Genomic DNA, 22,598 nt, shown 5'->3' on the forward strand with positions numbered 1-22,598 from the left:
AATTTTCAGTGGTGTTTTCTAAAATCCTAAGTAGGCTTTAATAATTCAGTCATTTCTCAATAAAGAATAAAGAAAGGATTCTTTAGTCTCAGGATTTAAAAAACATCTGTAGCAATATTTGCTTCACTCATGTTGTTAATCCTTAATTACAGTTTTCTTCTATAAACAAAGATTTTTATTTTTTTTTTAAGAAAAGAAAAAAAGTCCAAATAAATAAATGCATATTTGAAAGCTCACAATTTAAAGTATTAGGGATAAATCTTAGTTCTTTTTAAGAGCTGAATATTTTTTTTTTTTTACAACACTGACATAATCTCCCTTCTCAGTAATAACGTAATACAGACTTCTCCTTCCTTATGTATACGTATGGGGAAGGCACAAAATCTACATCTATAAGAATTTCTTGACTCTACTGCTACTTATGAACACTGGAACACGTTAGAGGTGTCATATACGTTCAGCGTGGCTTCTCATGTATTAGACTATATATCCTATTGTGCCTTTTACAACTCTATGGTCTTTTCTAGTTTTCCAAACTAACAGTATGACTTCCTTGTGCGTTCACTCTTTGACCTGGAGTTATTCTGATTTTCAGAGCTGTTTTGCATGATTTAGTACTCCTACTTCACATACTTGGATGAAATCATCATCAATTTCCAGTTTTGCGTAATGGTGTGAAGAAAAGACTCTTAACTATTGTCTACATTATAACATAGAAAAAGATTGAAATATGTAACAATATTTACAGTTCAGCTTCTGCCAGCACTGTTGTCTAGGTTATTGGTGTTATAGCCATTGGATATAGCAATGTCAGAAGGGACCTTCAGAGTGGACATATCAGAATTCAACTCTTACTATGTGCTTCGTTTTTTATGTGCTGGTACTTTTAACAGTAATTCTCTCAGTACTAGTGATATGAAGCCCATTTTCCTGGTCTTACTTTCAGGTTATGTTGAATTACTTTTATTTTTCTTATCAGTTTGTTCCTTCATTTTCAATAAAAATCCAAACCTGAAGATGTGTGTTTTGTAACTTCTGAGCATTCTCACGTAATGGTTTTGCTGGTTGTATTGCCACAATCCTCAGTCACAGAAGTAAAACTGTACCCTAGGAAGTGATAACTGCTTTTCAACTGTTTATGCAACTATATCCTTTCAGCACAAAGCTAGGCTCTTGCAGGATAACATAGATTATATGAGATATTTTCTTTCAATGAGTGAATTTTGATGTAAGGAATTTTTATTTAGCCTTTTCAGATCTGTCTGGATCCCAATCCAAACAGCACTAGCTCTACTTCTGCCTTGCTTGTTGGGCTCGCTGAGGATAGCCTTGCTTCTTTTAAGACTTTGGCAGTCTCATAGTATTTTGAGATACATTCCCAAGGTACTTTGGCAGGTCTTTGTGCTAGAAAGGTATGGGGAGAGGAGATGTTCATCCAACAATGAGATACTGGACTTAACAGCAGAGCAAGCTGTGTAGCAGTTACGGAGGTCTGGACGTGCACAAACCTCTAATGGAATGGTCTCTGCTTTCCTCTTTAACCTAGACATCATTAACAAGTATTCTGTGAGATATTCTTTTTGTCAAAAATATTAATACAGACAAGACCCCCTAAAACAAGCCCTCATATACTGCTGTAATCTATATGAAAGACCTGTTATACAGAAGCAGTTACATCTGTCTCATGACATATGGCGACCCTGCAGCTGACTTTGAACAGACAACTATTTGTCATCTGAGACATGCATAGAATTGGTGTAGTTGGTTTGATATAAGATCAGAAGATACTGCTCTGATCATCCAGGCAGACCTCCTCCATAAAGTAATCCTTTCAGTTTTCCTGCTTGAATTGCAGCACACCTTTCTCAACAAGCAAACCAAACCAAGACTGATTTTAATTTCCAGGTATAGCCAGTCATCTGCATCTTGCAGTAAATTATTTCAGCAGTTGAGTTAAAAACCTGCAGATTTTCCCTTGGCTGAATTTGTTTAGCTTCATCTTTCTGTCTGCTTTGTATGCCAAACTAGACAGAGCTCCAATACCGCATTAATAGACAGTAACCAAGTTTTCTCCTAAATTTTTTTTTTTGTTAACCGTCAGTACCATTGTTATAATTCGGACAAGAAAGCAAATATAGAGTACCTAATCAGTATTAGTTCAAAAAGCAACTATTGTTGTGGTCAAAACAAATACTTTTTTGCTCTTGATAATAATACAGTTATCTTTAAACACAAGCTTATTTTGGTTAAGTCAGCTAATCAGAGTCTAAATAGGTGGCATATGTTGCTATAATGGAAGATAGAGTCACCCCTGCATTTTCTCCTTCATGGAATATTTAAGCACATACATGAGGGCTTTAAAATATTTTAGTCTGATCCAGCCATCCAAATTTAATACACTTAAACCTTCTAAGGATACATTATTCTGAATATGTGGATACAGACCTATGCTTTACACTTTGAAACAGCTTTGCCTACAGCATCAACAATCTGTGGCGCTCCAGAATCATGGCTAAAGGAATTTGTGCAAGTAGTGACCTTTATTTCCTCCTACTGACTGAGATTTGTTTACTTCACCTGCAAGGAAAAGAATAAGTGGAATCTTGGAGTGGGGAGGGGGGAGTAACAAGTGCTGCTTCACTAGTAAGCAGCTTAAGAAAATACCTTCAGAAAATCTAACCAATTCTTTTCTCTTGGTTTCTTTCAATTTTATTTCCCTCTAAATATTTATTTCCTCGCAGTCCTGTTTATTCACAATTTAATGTATGATAGGACCCCAAGTCATTGAGAATTTTGATTAAATATTCCAGAATTTTGACTTATGGGAAGAACTTCAGAAGGCTTCAAAGAACTATTAGATTCAGAAGTCAGGTTTCAGTTTAACAGAACTAGGATAATAGGTCTTTCTTAAATGCATAAAAATAAAAATGACTGGATAAGACAGACCAGAAGAAAAAGCTTTCCTATCACAATCTACTGCAGCTGTGACTAAGCTAAAATTACATTCTGCAATCTGTTACAGTCAGATTGCACTTTTAAAATGTAGTCCATGTAACATTTGTGGAGAGCTAAGGCTTTAAAAAACACTTTAGGTGAGAGTTAAAAGTGGGGTTTTTTTACAGTCAAAAAAAGAAACTTAGATCCATTACGTACAAGCATGCATACACACATCATGAGGACACTTTTATTATTATAGAAATTATTGGTTAAAATAATTTTTAAAAACCCAAATATGTAAAGAATGGGAAGTATACTGTCTAGTTAGGTATAGATAAGAAAATCTTGCAAAGAGGCTAATGCTAATATAGTTTGGGTTGTTTCTGTTTTTTAGCTGTTACTATGGCTTATTTGGTTGGGTATTTATGGCTTGAAATCTGCGGGTCGGTATTTTTGTAAAGTCAAGTATTCTAAGTCTTCTGAAAATTTAAAGTTTAAAGATTTCTTCAGTCATGCCTGGTTAGCATAATAAAACATACTGATTCTTTTTTTTTTTATTCTCCTCTCCAGGGGCGCAGTCCAGTTAACCAAGTTAGTTAACCAAGAAAAGAAGTAGCTAGTACTTTTGATAGCTCTTATTACTAAGGTGCAGTTAGAAATAACTTGGTTAGGGAGGTGAAAGATAACAGGAAGGGATTCTGTAGGTACACTGTGAAAAAAAGACAGACTAGGGACAACGTGGGCCCTCTCCAAAAGCTGTCAGGAGAACTGGCTACCCTGGATTTGGAGAAGGCTGAGGTTCTTAATGACTTCTTTGCCTCAGTCTTCACTGGCAAATGCTCTGACCGCACCACCCAAGTCTTGGAAGGCAGATGCAGGGACTGTGAGAATAAAGACCTTAGCTCCACTGTAGGAGAGGATCTGGTTTGAGACCATCTTAATAACCTGAATGTACACAAGTCCATGGAACCCAATGAAATCCATCTGCAGGTCCTGAAGGAGCTGGAGAATGAAGTTGCTAAGCCACTGTCCATCATATTTAAAAAATCATGGCAGTTGTGTGAAGTTCCAGACAACTAAAAAAAGGAAATAAAACCCCAGTTTTCAAGAAGGGGAAAATGGATGACCCAGGGAATTACAGACCAGTCAGTCTCACCTCTGTGCCTGGCAAAATCTTGGAGCAGATTCTCCTGGAAAGCGTGCTAAGGCACATGAAAAACAACAAGGTGCTTGGTGACAGCCAACATGGTTTCACTAAGGGGAAATCCTGCCTGACCAATTTGGTGGCCTTCTATGATGGGGCTACGGAGCTGATGGACAGGGAGGAGTTGATGTCATCTACCTGGACTTGTGCAAAGTGTTTGACACTGTCCCGCATGACATCCTTGTCTCTAAATTGGAGAGACATCAGTTTGATAGATGGACCACTTGGTGGATAAAGAACTGGCTGGATGGCCGCACGCAAAGAGTAGTTGTGCTGGGTTTAGCAGTAGCAGTCAGTTTTTCTTCTTCTTAGTAGCTGGTGTGGTGCTGTGTTTTGACTTTCAGTCTCGGGACAGAGCTGATAACACCGATTGTTTTTAGTTGTTGCTAAGTAATGTTTATTCTGGCCAAGGACTTTGTGAGTCTCATGCACTGCCAGGAACGAGGGGAGGCTGGGAGGAAGCAGAGACAGGACACCTGACCCAAGCTAGCCAAAGAGGTATTCCATACCACAGCACGTCATGCCCAGGGAGGTAACCATGAGTTACACGGAAGGGTATGGGCTCTCTTCGGGGGTGGGGGAACGAACTTGTTTGGCAAGTAGTATTGTATTCTCTTCCCTTGTTATTTTCTCTTATCATTATTATCATTGGTGGTAGCAGCAGTGATTTGTGTTATACCTTAGTTACTGGGCTGTTCTTATCTCAACCTGTGGGAGTTACATTCTCTCAATTCTCCGCCCCATCCCTCCAGGAGCGGGGAGGGGAGGGTGGAGAAGGAAAGAAAGAGGGAGAAGAGGAGGGGGAAGTGAGTGAAGAAGCTGTGTGCCTCGGTTTAAACCACGACAGTAGTGGTCAATGGCTCAGTGTCCAGCTGGAGACCAGTAATGAGTGGTGTCCCTCAGGGATCATTGTTGGGACCGGTCTTGTTCAACATCTTTGTCAGTGACATGGACAGTGGGATTGAGTGTGCCCTCAGCAAGTTTGATGATGACACCAAGCTGTGTAGTTCAGTCAATAATGCTGGAGGGAAGGAATGCCATTCAGAGGGACCTTGACATGCTTGTGAGGTGGGCTGATATCAACCTTATGAAGTTTAACCATGCCAAGTGCAAGGTCCTACACCTGGGCTGGAGCAATCCCAGGCACAGCTACAGGTTGGGCAGAGAAGAGATTCAGAGCAGTTCTGCGGAGAAGGACTTGGGGGTGCTGGCCGATGAGAAAATGAACATGAACCAGCTTCAGTGTGTGCTTGAAGCCCAGAAAGCCAACTGTAACCTGGGCTGCATCAAAAGGAGCGTGACCAGCAGGTCAAACGAGGTGATCCTGACCCTCTACTCTGCTCTCATGAGACCTCACTTGGAGTACTAGGTGCAGTTCTGGTGTCAACATAAAAAGGACATGGAACTGTTGGAACAAGTCCAGAGGAGGGCCATGAGGATGAGGGGACTGGAACACCTCCTGTATGAAGATAGGTTGAGAAAGCTGGGGTTGTTCAGCCTGGAGAAGAGAAGGCTGCATGAAAACCTCCTAGCAGCCTTCCAGTATCTGAAGGGGGCCTATAGGGATCCTGGGGAGGGACTTTTCATCAGGGACTGTAGTGACAGGACAACAGGTAATGGGTTAAAACTTAAACAGTGGAAGTTTAGATTGCATGTTAGGAAGAAGTTCTTTACTGTGAGGGTGGTGAGGCACTGGAATGGGTTGCCCAGGGAAGTTGTGAATGCTCCATTTCTGGCAGTGCTCAAGGCCAGGTTGGACAGAGCCTTGGGTGAGATGGCTTAGTGTGAGGTGTCCCTGCCCGTGCAAGGGGGTTGGAACTAGATGATCTTAAGGTCCTTTCCAACCCTAACTATTCTATGATTCTACTAATAGCAATCTATAGTTAATGACATTTTCAAGTAGTAGCTCATGCATAAAAAACAGTCTAGGTTTCTGAGACAGTGGTATTTTATTCAGTGAATCCTTACTTCAAAGGCAGTATTTTCAAAGAGGAGAAATGCAGCAGAATGAATTGAACAGTAACTTTTTGTGGGATAAAACAATTCCTGGAAAATACTCAAATCTCACCAACAGTATATGTCCTTCAATTCTGAGTTATGACTAGTGGTAGTCCGAAAAACAAAGAATGTGAGAAAATCTAGAGTCAACTTTCTGAATTTACTAAATATTTTGATACTTTTGTGAATTTGTTTTTGTTTTGAGGCTTTTTTTTTTGGTTGGTTTCTTTTTTTTTTTTTTTAATCAGGTAACATTGCTGAAATTGAGTGAAGTTAATATGCCATTTTTGCAGAATTTTTAAAAAAGTATAAAATCAGAATTTTACAAATTAACAATAAATCTGTGTCATGGAATAAAAGATAATTTTAAATATGGATTTTGTTGCTGTTAGATAGAAGTAGTACCCGTTAAGATTTACATTTTTCCTGCTTCTTGTATCATGACTTACCCTGTATTCATAACAGGCTCCAAATAAACAATTGGTTAGCACTGCATATAGAAATATCAGTTTACTTAAATATTTACAAAGATCATTATTTAACTCAGTAGCCTTTTTCATAATTGAAAATACCACTAACTCAGAGATTATCACTAACTCATTGCAGTTTATAGTCTACAAAATGGTGTCAGTTTTAACACAGCCTGAATAGTGCCAAACTGATGTCAGAAGGAAAGAAGTAGAAAAGAAAAAACAAATACAAAATTTATATGGGTTTGTAGATTTATTTTTTTCAACTGCCTATATATTTCATCACAAGAACTTTCCTCTTTTACTCCTTTTTTTTTTTCTTTTTTTTTTTTCTTTTTTTTAATATGCATAAATTCCAGATAAGCAGTCTCTTTTCTAAGCAGTCACTTGGTGGCAGTCCTTGAGGTATAAAAAAATGTGGTGAATAACAAAATCTAAACAGTATTCTTAGGAACATTTGGAGCCTATTTTCAAAAGCAATAGTTTAATATGTTGTGACTGCTGGGCTCTGCTTGTTTGACTACCATTAAGGTATTTGTAGTTATGTAATTAGTGTGTGGTTTTGAAGCATGTGACTACATAGTGAGATGTCTAGCTGCAGCGTGCCAGATCATTACCACCAGTACATATGGCTTTGAGCAATGGTTCAGACATCCATATAGATGTACAAGCAAAGTGCATGAAAGAAAAATGATCCGGAAAGGCTGCTTTGAACAGAACCTAAAAGTGAAAATATGTTTACAGCCTAGTAACCCGAAAATACAAATTAGTGCTTGTTAAGATAATTTTAAGTGGATGCATATGTAAAACTTCTGTATTTAAACACCCAACAAAGTAATCTTAGAACTAATTTAATAAGGTGCATGTTAACTCTGATGCCTGTGCATTAACTTTAGTGTAATATAAAGTACTTTAATGTGAAGGTACTAAAAGTTGCAATCTGATATTGCAAAAAAATAATTAGGAATACATTGTGTATCCCAACTTTCTCTTAGTCTCATATGAAAAATGCTTGAATACTGAATTTTTAAAACGACCCCGAGGCTGTCTCCTCCTGAGTGAATTTTAAGTTGAAAATATTTGTCCTGAGTTTCATTATGTGAAGTGAATTTCAGCAATTTTTAAAGGAAATACTAAAATGCATAACTTGAAGTATTTTGAAAAACTAATTCAAACCCCACAAAGTATTTCAACATTTTATTTAAACATGTGTCCAAAAAGCAAATGCAGATAATTTCAAAATAGTGTTATCTGTTCATCCAAGGAATTAATACGTAGTTCTAACCAGCATTTGTATAAGTAGAACTCAATGTTGGGCAGAAGGCTGACATTTCATTTTTTATCATTGTCTTTTCGAATCTGCCTGATTTGCATCCTTAAGGCTGCAAAGTCTGTTACAGACTAAGCAATTTACAAGGATTACTCCCTGGGAAAATTTTGCTACATTTTCACAATCCATTTGTGGCTAATATCATTTAATATGCTTGCTCTTGTGATAGCTTTTTTATTTATTTTTTTTTTAGAATGGCTTGAATACAGACTGTTTAGTTGCTCAAAGCTTACAAAGGAAACTTTGAGCAGGATATAGCTGACTACAGATGATGAGGACATGAAGGGGATGAAGAGAAATGAGATTCCCTGTATTTTAAGGAATGGATGGGGAAATGATGCTGCAGATAGGGAATGAGTTGACAAAAAGCAGAAATTCCTGTTTCCACTTGCAGCTCACTGAAATCCTGCTGACCCTTCCAAATCTTCTCCAGCCAATATGAAAAATCGCTTTATGCTTCCAGCCACCCTGCCTCCAAATTCTCTTGCAATTTTACTGGTTCTTTCTCCTTACTAACTCAGTTTCCCTTCAGTCTTTCCTTACCTTCTGGGTTATTACTCACCTCTCCTGTAGCCTCTATAATTGAGTCCTCTTTTCCAAGGTTTATACAACCTTGATTTTCTCCTATACTGCTAACGAAGCTTCAAACTGCCTCTGGGTGTAGTATTTGTATCTGTTTACTGTCCATAGTGGTGACTTGACATGTATTTAATATAGCATATTATGTTCATTTTTGCCAGATAAAAATAAGCCATCCTTAAAAAAATCTAAATAACTCTGTAGTCTTAAAAATAACTTGTATTTGGATTTTGTCCTTGATAAGCTTTGGACAACAATAGGAAAACTGTCAACTCTTGTCAATCAAATCATTATATACTTGACAACCTCCATTTAGAACACAAGGGAAGAGCATGGCTGAGGAGTAACAAACCTAATTGTAGGCAAATAAAAGAGAATTTACCCACAGAACAGAATGAAAGTGTATGTTGCTGTGTTTTTCCTTCTATCAGCCTTCATTTGCCAATTTCTGCATAACAAGCTAGACCAGATTTTAACTCTTTATTGATTCTTTTATCTTTTGATTTTTGCCAGCATCCTTTTAAATAAGTAGGTTTTATATGCAATAAGAGGCAGTAGTTTGTCCACATGAGCGCATAAAGAATATGTGCCCAGAGATTCATCTCACTGTATCTGTGTCTGATTTGGCAAAAGGTTGAACTGTGAAAACTTCTGATGATGAAATATTGTTTGATTATCTAAACTACTTCCATTTTCAGTTTTTTTCATTAAGATCTGCAGTAAATGTAAATTTAATCAATTCATAGAAGCTACAGCTTGATATTCTGTGCATATATCAATTATTGCTCATTCCAGAAATCTTCTCATGGGACTTTGAGGAACAACCTGCTCAATGTTTTCTTTGTAAGCTTTGTAAGCTTTGAGCTTTGTAAGCTTTTGATCTGTATTCAAACCGCTTCTAAAAAAAATAAAATAAAAAATTCTATCCCAAGTGAAAGAATATTAGATGATATTAGCTACAAATGGATCGTGAAAATGTAGCAAAATTTTCCCGAGGGAGTAATCCTTGTAAATCACTTAGTCTATAATCGACTTTGTAGCCTTAAGGATGGATTGCAAGTGTATCTGTGTCCCAGTGTCTCAGGAGAGGAAAGAGTTTTGAAAGGTGATCAAGTATTTGATGTGTGGTAGTATTTTTCTAGGAAATAACAAATCACTAGTAAATTAAGATCTGATTTCTTTGTTGAAGGAATAAGATTTTTAAAGTGTGGGTGTGTTGCCAGTTGGTGAGGTTGTGCCTCAGCTTTATCTTTTGGTTTCCTCTTTGTACTATTAATAACAGCTCAGGTACTATCCAGAGTTCCAGAGGAAAAGTGTGGTTAATATAAGTGAGCAAATAAATTTAGGAGGAAACTTACAGAAATGACAGAGAAGTTTACTAAGGTTCTAGGGATGTCAGTACCAAAACTATAGCTTGCTTCAGCATAGTTAGGTTTTCAGAGATAGGAAATTTCCTCTCCTATTCAGAAAATGCAGTTTTCTAACATTGTCACCATTTATGTTCTTTTTCATATGTTCTCTTTTTAACAGAAAATCTTTCTCTTGCTCTTGGAGATTCTTCTTCTTGTTAGTAGTATGTTATTTATTAAACAGCAACTCCTCTTCTGTATGATTATATATTTTGCTCTACTGATCACATACAATTTAAAGTACTGGAATCTGATGAAGAGCCTACGCAAATGACTGCTTATATCTGCACGAAGTCTTATTTGCTTTGGTATAATTTACTTTGAATTCATTGCTACGTAATAAATATTAGAGGCAATGAACCTATATCTTTTCAGGGTTTTGTACATTGGTAACTATATGAATTTTTGGTACCTGCTGGATATTTGATGAATGATACGATCAATATTAATTTGATTGATACTTGAGTAAAAATTGTGGGGCTTTTTATCCTTTTTTTTTACTGAAAATAAAAACGTACACCTAAGATCATCACAGTTCTTTTTCACAGTAAAGTTAGTGATAATGTGGAAAACACTCAATCCTGTTGCAGATTTTGTGCTAAATTTCCAAGTAAATGTAGCTTTGTGGTATTTGGCATACTGCTGCAAAGCTTAACTCTTGTGAGATATTCCTGTAAAGAGATTAAAACTGTTAGATACGACAGATTCTGCAGTGAGAGATTGGAGGGTGAAAATTCTTTCTAAATCATTGTTGTGGGTTAACCCTGGTAGGCAGCTCAGCTGCTTGCTCACTTTCCCTGCAGTGGGATAGGGAGAGAATCAGAAGGCCAAAAGTGAGATAACTCATGGATTGTGATAAAGACAATTTAGTAGGTAAAACAAACCTAGCTGCACAATCAAAGCAAAACGAGGAATTAATTCACTACTTCATCAAGCAGGTGTTAAGCCATGTCCAAGAAAGCAGGACTTCATCATGTATAGTGATTAATTGGGAAGGCAAACTCCTTAACACCAAACGTGCCCAGCTTCCTCCTTCTTCACACGGCTTTATATGTTTAGCATGATCTCATATAGTGTGGAATATCCCTTTTGTCAGCTGGGGTCAGTTCTCCCAGATGTGTCCCCTCCCAGCTTCTTGTGCACCCCCAAGCTTCTTGCTGGTTGGGTGGTGTGAGAAGCAGAAAAAGCCTTGACACTGCATAAGCACAGCTCAGCAATTGAGATTTAACATCCATCCATGTAAATCGGTGCTATGGCTGTTGTTTAACACTGGGCACTATTGACTAGCGTTTGCTTACTAGTTCTTTTCATTCCTTACTTTGTAATTACATTTTACTTCATTCAGAGTGAAATGGATGGGTGAGATTTTTAAAAAGATAAACTTCTGATAACATACTTGTTTATGAAAAAAAAAAACCAAAATTAAAAGTGCCACCAGCCAGAATGCAAATGTAATAGCCATTTTGTAGCTGAAAAACAGGCAATTGGAAAGGAGCATATTTTCCAAACTATAAAAACCTAAATTCCATTTACTGAATTCTACCCCTGCTTCTGCTGCTGAAGCAACATACTGGTTCAGTCTTTACCATTTCTTCCAGTAATATATGCCACTGTAACTACTGGAAGACAAACAGCAGAAATATATCCTTATGAATATTAATTTAAATGATGTATTAAAGACTAATACCAGAAGATAGGCATGTATGAAAATGTTACAACTGACAAACTGATATTAGAACACTAATATATTTTGATTTGGGGTTTTTTGTTTTTCTTTTTTCAAATTTCCTTTTGTACCTTCTTGTTTTGTTTCCTTTGAAAATATTTATTTATCTACTAAACTTGAGAACAGGAGGAAAATTTGCTTATACGCCCTGACATGCAGGAGATAAAAATTAAGTAACCAAGAATTAAATGGCAAGATAAATAAGTAAATGCCTCCCTCCCAAGTTAGAATTTTTATTCAGTTTATTGAAATAACTGTCATTATTTGTGCAGTAAGAAAAGAAATTTTTTTTTTCTTTCCTGTTTGAAATAATAAATAATTTTTATGATTCATGTTTTTATAATTGTCACCAAATTTCACTTGCCAGTCAAGATGCTTATGGTGATAGTCCATAACTGCTACTGTGTTAATCTGGGTAACTTTTCTTCCTCTTACGCTGCTATTCTTCAGCATCTAGAAGAGCATGAGACTTGGAGAGAGCTTGTAAAAATATTGGAATTTCCTTTATTTTCTCACAAGAATTTCTCATTATGTTTTCTTGCCAAATTTACTTCTTACATGTCAGTTCTCCTAGGTTTGTTATTATCTCTTTTATATTATGTGCTGGAACTAAGGCAAGATCTGCAGTCTAGGTGGAACAGAAGCATTTGTTCACCCTCAAAATAAAATATTCTGAATCATGTCCAGTCTCAAAGGATTCTTCTTAGTGGGCCTTTTCACAGTCCAACTGGATGATTAACTGTGCTTTATCAGTATATGACCACCATAGCCAAATTCGTTTCATATGCCATATCTGCAGGTCATGTCTTCACAGCTAATAATTTTGTCTATCTTCAGTAGAAGATAGAAATTTTCTTTTCAGGACAGACAGCTGCAATGGATAGATAGTGATTTCTCTATGTAGGGAAAAATTACTATATTTCATCTCCTCTAGATGTACAGAGAAAGTTCACAAATTTCTGATTGTCAACAGGTAAATGCACTTTGGAGAAAAACATCCTTTCACTCTACAAAATGGTGGTTATTGCTGTTTCAGGTACTTTGATTGCATGGCTCAGATTTTTGAATCTTCTTAGTTCCATTTAATTGCAGAGGATTTCCCTTTTCTTTTTTTCCCTTCCCTTTTCCTTACCAGGAATAAGAGATATTACAGGGAGTAGAATGATGAAAACTACCACCAAGTCTTAATAGACACAGTGTCTGCATATTTTACAATCTATACAAATGCTGCACTCATAGGCTTAGGAAGTAGTTATGAACTCTAAAATTGAATTGTTGCACTTTTGGAAGGAAGAGGTCCTTCATGTAGTTATTTTTTTCTGTGAAATAATTGTTTGTCCTCGAAAGTATCTTGAAAATGTTCATATAGGTAAAAAGCTGTAGTTGTATCAGTTTTTCAGTCTCTCATTAAAATCAAATTATAGTCTTTTGTACACTTTACTTTTAAAAGCTGGGTGAATCTCACAATATTCTTTTCCCCATTAAGATAGCTTCTAATTGCTTTAGGATCATATTTTGGATCTCACACTCATAGAATCATAGAATCATAGAATAGTTAGGGTTGGAAAGGACCTCAAGATCATCTGGTTCCAACCCCCCTGCCATGGGCAGGGACACCTCACACTAAACCATCCCACCCAAGGCTTCATCCAACCTGGCCTTGAACACTGCCAGGGATGGAGCACTCACAACCTCCCTGGGCAACTGATTCCAGTGCCTCACCACTCAAAAAGTAGCTTTAGACTAACCTTCTACCTAGGCCACTAATGGAATAGGCTTATATATAAGCTGAACCCAGGACAGCTTATTAGTTGGGTGAGGTTACTTTTTTTTTGTTGTTGTTGTTGTATGTGTTGGGGTTTTTTTTTGTTTGTTGTTGGTTTTGTATGTTGGAGGTTTTTACATGCCCCCCCCCCCCCTTTCTTTTCATAAAACGCTATGACTGGAAGCTGAATTTAAATTCTATAACTTACATGTTCACAGAGCATTTTATTTCTGTCTAGAAGTAAGTAAAATATTCAGGAAGTTAACACACTTTTTGATCTGTTATGTAGAAAAAAACAGGGGTCCGATCTTGTCTCTCCTTGAATTTTATCAGCATTGATTAAAGTCTTTATTCAGCAAATTTAAATACTTGCAACTGCAGTTTTCCTCTGGTGGATTAAGTTCTACCTCAATATAGCAAGAGACCTGTTAATAGCATGTCTTGGATGTATTCTAATAATACTGTATAAATATCTAAAGTGAATACTGAGGATGCCATTGACTGTACTGTCTAACCAACCATCAAGATCTGATGCTCACTATGGTGTAGCTGAACTTTGATGTATTTTTAATTAAGTCTCTGAACATTCTTCTTTATTGTGGTTTAGCTAGTTAGTCTGCTTCACAAATGGGAATGTGCAGAGATGAGTCAAAAGAAAAAATCAGGTCACTTATTCAGAACCAGAATTCTTGAAGGTGGGAATACATTCATGTTTTTCTATCCAATTCCCTTTTTTTACTTGTGAGTTATAATGAAGCACTCGGAACCTTACCACTTATTTATAGTTATCTCCACAGAATATCTGGGAATAGTAACCTGAAAGAGGCACGAATATTTCAGTGAATCTTGCTGGAACTTCTTGTGTGCATGAATAAGAAAATCCACCTCAGAGGATTCTGGTTGCAAGTTAACACTCTCCCTCGTCTAAAATACAAGGAAAACATAATTAAATATAATTTTCTGTTATCAAGATAAATACATAGGGGATTTATATCTGCTTATTTAAAAATGTCTTTTTGACATTAAAAGCCTCCGAATTATTTTAGATTTTAGATTTAGTATATTTGATTGCTAAACACTACTGCCTTGTCTTTCTTGTGAAGTGAGGGGAAATTGCTTACTGCTTGTGTTTTCCTGGGAATAAATTCTCTCCTTTAAGCTTCATTTAATGTACTGTCTTGATGAAAAGAAGTCATTACTTTTAAAACCACTCACTACATTAATTTCAAAGTTTTTTTGTGTTGTATGTTTTGCTTTTTTTTAATTTGAAGGTTGTAATTAAGTTTCCATTTTTGCATTGCATTTCACCATGAAGACACGGGTTTAAGCACCCTCGGCTTCTCCTACTGTCCCTGCAGTAAATGTCCCATGGACATAATCTCACTAGGTAATCAATCCCCAAAATTTCAATAATGTTACTGGTGAAGGGGTATCAGTGCTTGTGATTCTTAATATAGACCAACAGACAGTCTGAAATGCTGTAGATCCTTTTATAGATAGTTGTCTGGGCCTCCTAATATATGTGCAGCAGATGTCAAACAGCCTGTCTGTGTCTGCTAGGATAGTTACCATTTCTTGAAATAACATATGCCAAGCCATCAAACTTCCTCTTCCACTGGCATACACACCAGAGGTTTAGTCAATATATTGGTTTCATCAGTTTGAATGTATCATTTTAACACCACTGAAAATTCATAGCTAGTACGTCATGGAAAAAAGGTGGCCTCTGATTCTTGTTTATATATGTTTGAGAAACAGCAGTTTCCAATTATGATGTATTTTAATTTGCCATATGTGTGAAAAGTTTAATTAGCATATTCATCACCCAGCCCAGAAGTAGCATTATGATTCCTTTCACAGGCAGATCCTAAACTGTGTAATTACAGTAGAGCCATCTCTGTCTTCCCAGCGACAGTGCTGCATCCACCACACAGGAGTCCTCCCCCAGGGTCCAAAGTGAGTGTGGCAAGGGAGTCAATAATCTTGAATCAGGACTTTTTAAAAGTTATGGCTTGGATATTCTCTAAAAACTGATGGACATGAGCAGGGACAACTCCTATTAGCTTTAGTAGTAGCCTGGCCTGTGCAATCAGGGGTAGATCTCAGGCCCTGCTCTGGGAGGATCTAGAATCTCCTGGATTCTGCACAGCCTAGATAATAACTGTGGTCTCTGTTGTGAGCAAATGATTGGAGGCCATGTTATGGTCATTAACTTTTTTGCTCTTTTTGGGAACCAAATGATGGAGCAGTATCCTGAAACTACTTGCTTGACTATTGACCTGTATTAATCAGGTGTCACCTAGCAAATGGATTTGAAATTGCTGGAAACTTGCTCACTGGGCAGAATATGTCAAGGGCCTATCCCATCAGGCAGAGAACTGAACGAAGACCTCCCTCAAAGTTACTGCAGCAAGTTAATGTCAGGTGTGCAGTTATTTAAAATAATTTTGTGACATTTTTCAATGATGTTGGAATTAAGTATGCTGGAAACAAAAAGTAGTTGCTGCTCTAGGAAGTAAGATATCTGTTCATTTCAGCGGTGTCCAAATGAATGAAAAAATACTGAGAACCTCTTTTTCCCCTGGGCTGTTATCTCTACTCTTATTTCCACGTAAATCTCAAATGAAGCATCATGCTATATTGGATAGACTTGCACTTGCATTTTGGTTTAGATCAAGTCCATTGATTTTGAAAGATCAGACTACTCAAGATTAGTTCATGTGTCTCCAAAAAATTGTAAAGCAGAATGAATTTGGTGACTCAACAGCTAAACGTTTTGTTTCTGTTAACTGGCTATAGACAATTATATCTGTATTCTACCCATAAAAACAAATATCTTTTGAATCCATAAATAAATCCTTTCAAATGCTTATGCAATAGGCAGAAATGGGAGATGTTTGTTAGTTTTTATGTGTGCTGTGTATACTAGCATTAGCATAAAATAATGACAATGAAAAGGATGGTTAAATATTTTCCTATTATTTTCTGCAGAATGTGGAGTCACATGGTACCGTCATTCATTTTGCCTTTTTTTTTTTTTTTTTAATTTTTCCCTCAATTTGAAAAGGGATATTAGCCTATTTATATGTGTGTATACGATAAATCATGATTCAGATTTCACTATAGAGGGGTAGAATACAAATAAATACTGAGCAGCCAAATTTCCTTACAGCTACAGGATTTGAATAGTAGCTCCTGTTATGAGTAGTCCTTTTAATTAGTTTGGAGTGCTTCCACCCAAAGCCAGGTGGTTCTGGGTTTGAATTCCTAGAGGTAGAACTTGACTGTTATTGTTAATGGCTGTTATTGCAAACCTAGTCAGATCAAATACATGCCAATGCTTAAAAGAGCCTCTTAAGAGCCCCTGCTTTTCCTCAGTTCTAGAAAATCTTAAGGGGAATTGATGAAGATGAGTTATGAGGGAACAGTAAGTGGTCGGGTTCCTCCATCCTTGTTGCAGCTGCCAGCTGCCTGCAGGGCCAGCCACTCTGCATGTGCCAGGTCCATTGAAGGTCTTCCTTTGAGGAGCCTTCAGGGCAGGCCTTGGCAGCCAGGTCCCATTCCACTCCACAGATAAGAGCAGGGCAGCCAAGAGGCACTAGGGCAGGCCCAGCAGCTAGCATCGGGCACCTCCCTGCGGATGGAACACGAGCCTGGGGGTTTGCCTGACTTGGTGGGTCCGATGGCCAAGCAGGGCAGGGCTATGTGGTGCTGGAGACCAGCCCTGCTGGAGCATCACTGCGGTAGGGACTGATGGCACTGGAGGGCCTGCTGCAGGGTCATGGACCATGGACAGGTGGGGGTAACATGGGGGGTTGAGCAGTCATGGGCAATCAAGACTGGCAGTCTCCTCATGGCCTGGGACTATGTTAGGTGCCTTCCTAGTGCCCATCTTCCAAGCTGATTACAGCCTGAAAGAAAATAATTTGTGTGATCCCAGACCAGTCCATGGTGGAAAACAAAGCCCAGTTAGTGGGGAAGAGATCTACTTCGAAGGCACATGCACAGTGTGGGTTAAACCATAACTATCTTTGCACCTGTAGTGCTCTTTATGTTCTTGGACTCTGCAGGGAATCATAACATGTTTTTCCTGCTACAGAATTTTTGATGGTAACTGGTGCTGTTATAAAATAAGTATTTGAGATGTGTAGGGTAACACGACACAAAACATTGGCAAAAAAAAAAAAAAAAACCCAACAGTGGCTTAGTTTAAAAAAAACAATGCAACTAAAACAAATATTAAAATGCCTATTTTTCACCAAGATGGATAGAAAATTACCTTTTTCATTAACACTCCTTGACAATGAGGGTCGTAAAATACTGGAACACGTTGCCCAGAGAGATGATAGGTGCACCATCCCTGGAAATATTCAGCACCAGACAGGATGTGGTTCTCAGCAACCTGATCTAGTTGAAGATGTTTCAAGGATTCTAGAAGTGTGGAAGGCCAGGTTGGATGGGGCTTTAAGCATCCTGGTGTAGTAGAAGGTGTCCCTGTCCATGGCAGGGGTTTGGAACGATGATCTTTAAGATCCCTTCCAACTCTAACCATTCTATGATTCTATGCTTATTTTTTTCTTTATATAATAAGTAGAGAAGTAGAAACCTAAGCTAGTCACATAAAGAAAATAGGACTTTATTGAGGATTTGATCAAAAGTTAATAAACTCCTCCCCATCCCAATTTTGCTGTTCATTGCTTTTCAGTGCTCATTCTCTATGAATCCTTACAGTTATATCTCATTAATATCAAAAGGTATAATAAAAAACAATTAAATGTTATAAATATCATTGCAGTTAATCAGACAAGCTTCATTTCACTTAGTTTGTGATTGATAAACAGTATTTGCAAGGAAATTTTTTTTTTTTTTTATTTTTACTGTTTGTCCATAAAGTTTTGTATGTAAAATTTCAGGCAGCACTGTAGGCATGTTTTCTACGTTGACCTGAAACAGAGGGGCAAAATGGCCCCTTTTTGAGACTGAAAATGACACTTTAACAAGTTTATTATAGAGCAAAGAATAGCAGATTTCCACCAATAAAATGGTGTGTCGATCAGACAGTGACAAGCCTGGCACGCAATCTTGTCTGCTGTCACACTAATGATAACTTGAGATTGTGGACAGAAAATCAGGTTGGAGAGTCACTAGATAGTCTGCAATATTGGTTAGGACAAGGTAATCAAGCTATAAAATAGTAGAAGAAGAGTGGAGAGAGGAAAACAAAAACAAGCTAACCAATTAATTTTGATAGATAACTCTGGGGTTTTTTGTCAGTTTTGTTTGTTTGTTTTTTCTTATATGACTTGAAAACTGAGAACAATATGAATCTTGGAAGTCCAGGTGCAGTTAATAATTTCTTTTATACTTTTCAGTATTTTTTTTCCTCTTTTAATTATCTGTATGTAGTGCTTCACCCATTAGATTTTTGGTCAGTGCGTGATGAAATGCTGCTGTGCATTTGGAAGGGTTTCTTTTGTTAGCACATGAATTATACCTTTCCAGATTAAAAAAACAGATTGCTAGGGAAAATGCTGTTGCTGATTCAGTTGGGTGTCATTGCTAATGGTAAGTGACTCCTCATATCTTTAGGAACTGTCACTACTACCATGCCTTTGTTTTTAATTCATTAGTATAAATGTTTTACTAGGTAAGTACTAGTTTATTACTAGCAATAGTAGTTTTCTATTAATACTTTTAATCTTCCTAAATTCAGTATCATTGTTGCATCTCATAATATGATTTTAATGCCATGTACTGTATGAATAAAATATTAACAGGTATACACTTTTAATCTCCTGTAATGTAAAACAGACAAAGGACAGAGCTGCTTAAATGAGATTTCTCATGCCTGTGTTTCCTAGTATAAATTTGTGTTAGCTTTGTAATCATTTTATTGAAACCTTCAGGATAATGAGACCTATCACTGTTTATTTTCCTGGCATTACTCTTTTCCATCCCTCTTTGATTTTGTTTTCTCTGGTGACCTTCTTTGTCCTTACCTGCTACTATCCATAAGTTTTCCAAAAAGCAATCCTGAGCAGAAACTAATCTATTGGTATTTTAGAGCTTCCCATGGAGCTTTAGGACTTTTCAGTCTTATTGCTTATGCTGTAGTTAATCTACACTGTATGTGTTTATATTTTTCAGGAAACTGAAGCAGCAGTGCAGGCTAAACAGCCGAATGTGGAAGAGGTTTTGTCTAAAGGGTGTCATTTATATAAGGAAAAACCAGCCACTCATCCAGTAAAGGTAATGAAGCAACCTTTAGCAATATCCATTACTGTGTAATGGGTTATGCTTCCCCTGTTGTACACTTGTCCTTGATGTGCTCTGTTTATAATCAGTGAAGGAACTTGGCAAATGGCATTTGTTCTATTCTGTGATGGCATAGCCAGGAAAATAACAATGTTCCCAGCTAGAAATTTTTTGCATATTCTGATGGGAATATTGGTTTTGACACTAAGGTAGTTCTACTTCTTCAAGCATAATCCACATTGAAAGCAAATATAATTTTGGGTGCCTAATTAATGGCATCTTCTAACTTGTTTTAAACTCCCTTATTCTGAATTTCACATTCAGAAGTTTTATCAATTGTAAACAAATGAGCATATTTTCTAGAAAAAGTAGGAGACAAGGTTTTGAGAGTTGTTTTCCATTTTGATATCTGTGCTTTTTTTTAATGACTAGTTTTCATAAACAAAGATAAAACACTAAAAGAGATATACTCAAAATGACTTAAAAGTAGTGTGATAATGAGAGTAGGCAGAAACAAAGCTTTTGACTCTGTGTTGTCTGTTTTCCTTGGCTAATACAGTGCTATTATTGTTGGGAACTGAAACATTATCTGCACATTGAATGAATGAACAAAAAAATCACCCTGGAATAATGGCATTTGCTTATTTTATATGACTTCAGCCTCAGTCTTAGGGCTCTTACTCCACATTTTAACAAGGAAGGCACCTGAAACAACAAAAAACTATAAGTTTTGGCTTTCTAGATTTTTGTAATTGCGTATAAAGAATTGCAGAATGAATGCTGGCATTTTCAAGGAGAAGAACTAGTACTTGTTCTATGTATCACTGGCAGAAATATAAATTGTATTAAATGATTCTCTTTAAGCCGAACTTCTGACAGAAGTATACTCTGTCTCTTTCTTTTTGGTGTTCACATTAAAGACATCAAAACTGCCAATTTCGACCCGATTTGCTGGAATGAGTTAACTCTAAATAAAGATTATGATGTTCCTTCTATTGTACTTCTGACAACGATATTATAAAATGTGCCTGTGAGGAAATTAGTAACTACTTGTGGAGTAGCAATAGTTTAATTTCTAGTCTCTCTTTAATTGTATTTTACTTATTTCATTACATTCTGTAGTCCAGTTAATTGAATGACCTGTGAAGTTAATTTCTGATTCACTGTCTATCTTATTCAGTAAGTCATAAAATAGTGAATATATGCTGTCAGGACTGTTGAATTGTTTTCTTGATGATGTAGGTTTCCTTACACTTCTACCCATTTATTCTGAGTTGGCCTTTTGTCATCGTTCTTCAAAAGTAACTCCAGCTCTTCCTGCTGTTTATATGTCACAATATAGACTTTCCAGCAAATGTCACAAAGATATTTTGTGTAAACAGAAATAACTTTTACACAGATGAGAGTGTTTTTGAAAAGATATCGGCAAGGTTGCGAAGTTAAGCACTTGTAAATTTAGAAAATTCTTGAATTAAGGTGATCTTGGTTTAGGCTGAATACTGCCTAATTCAGTACAGGATATGGATTGCAACCACGGTGCAAGCAGCAATTCTTATACTCTTTTTATTTTGTGGCAAAGAGAAAAAGACAAAATTGCATCACCTCTTTAAAAGCATTAAATGCTTGCCTACCATTGCTTCTCAGCTTTCTGGAATACTTAGCTGTCTGCGGCACCTTTGTCTTAGCTATCTTTTTTTCTCTCTGATTTCCTTAATTCAGATCTTCTGATTTTTATCAATAAATAAATTAGAGGTCTTACAGATTCATTCACACTGTAAGCCTTTCTGGTGCTGGAAGACAGTATGTGTGAGAGAATTGAAGATACTGGTGCAATTATGTGCATGGTATCTGAATTAATGTTCATTGTTAACGGCATTTCCTAATGTTTAGCTACTTATCTTTGCAACCTTTATGATATACTTTCATTATAGTGTTTGGAATGTAAATCAATTCCCATGGAATTATATTGACACATACTTAATCTTATAGTTATGCCACTGAGATAAGTATATTTTCACACTTTCACTAAGCATACTAAAATAGAATTTTGCAATGGAGGACTGTAAAAATATTTTTGTTGGCAAAAGAAATCCTGGTATTTGCTGATTTAAGAATCAAGAACGGGATGAGATGTGTGATCCTTTAAGCACTAGTACTTTAATAATCAGACCTATTCACTTTTATAAAATGGATTTCATGCTTTAGAAATGCATTTCTGTAAAGCTGTTGTGCATGGGGAAGGGAGAGGTTATGGCTGACAACATTGGCAATAAAAAGAACATAAGTCCCAATCTCATGATTAACAGCACTCAAACGGTACATTTTATTCAGGAAAGGGTTTCTGTGTCAGTGGAAGAGCTGTAGTTCCATTGCCACAGCACTCAGTTTGTCCTTTCACATGTTGTGTGAGACAGTAAGTAGTGAGGAACTCATTTTCGTTGTCATCAGTCTTGCATTTAAAAGATTACATCACTTCTTTCTATCTATCTAGTTTTAGTGCTGCCAGTGAGATTAGTTCGTGTATGAATGCTGACCTCTCTTAAATTGTACCAGTTATGACATTTAAAGGAAATCAATAAGAGTGTTCCTCAATGCAACATATTTTGATGTTCATGCTTGTCACCAAAGTTTTAGAGTTGCAATTACAGCAAAATTACTGTGCTCAAAGAAGTTTTTTAATACATGCATGATAATTTATGGCAGATGCAAAATCAAATCAAAATATAATTCTGATAGAAGAGTTTAAAACTAGCTACACCTTCTGTTAGTGGTGTAGAGGTTGCCTCAGACCCCCCCCCCCCCCAATATTGGTTGTCGGCATGTTTTATATTCTGGCATTGCTGGAAAGAAAGCCCTGGCTCACATCCACATGAATAGCTAAACAGTTACTCATAGTGAGGACCAGTATTATATTTGTACCATCCA

At 36.8% G+C, this 22,598-nt stretch overlaps 1 protein-coding gene across 13 annotated transcripts in view; it reads left to right on the forward strand.

The window, feature by feature from the left end:
- The window catches only part of DMD (dystrophin), a 1,176,091-nt gene that overhangs the window by 803,707 nt on the left and 349,786 nt on the right, over positions 1-22,598 (forward strand). For all 13 annotated transcript variants that reach the window (XM_065677219.1, XM_065677222.1, XM_065677220.1 and 10 more), the window contains one exon: positions 19,566-19,667. In XM_065677219.1, coding sequence (XP_065533291.1) covers positions 19,566-19,667 — 102 coding nt within the window. The remainder of the gene's footprint in view (positions 1-19,565; positions 19,668-22,598) is intronic.

This window comes from Lathamus discolor, chromosome 4 (genome assembly GCF_037157495.1).
Source record: "Lathamus discolor isolate bLatDis1 chromosome 4, bLatDis1.hap1, whole genome shotgun sequence".
Classification (NCBI taxonomy): Eukaryota; Metazoa; Chordata; class Aves; order Psittaciformes; family Psittacidae; genus Lathamus; species Lathamus discolor.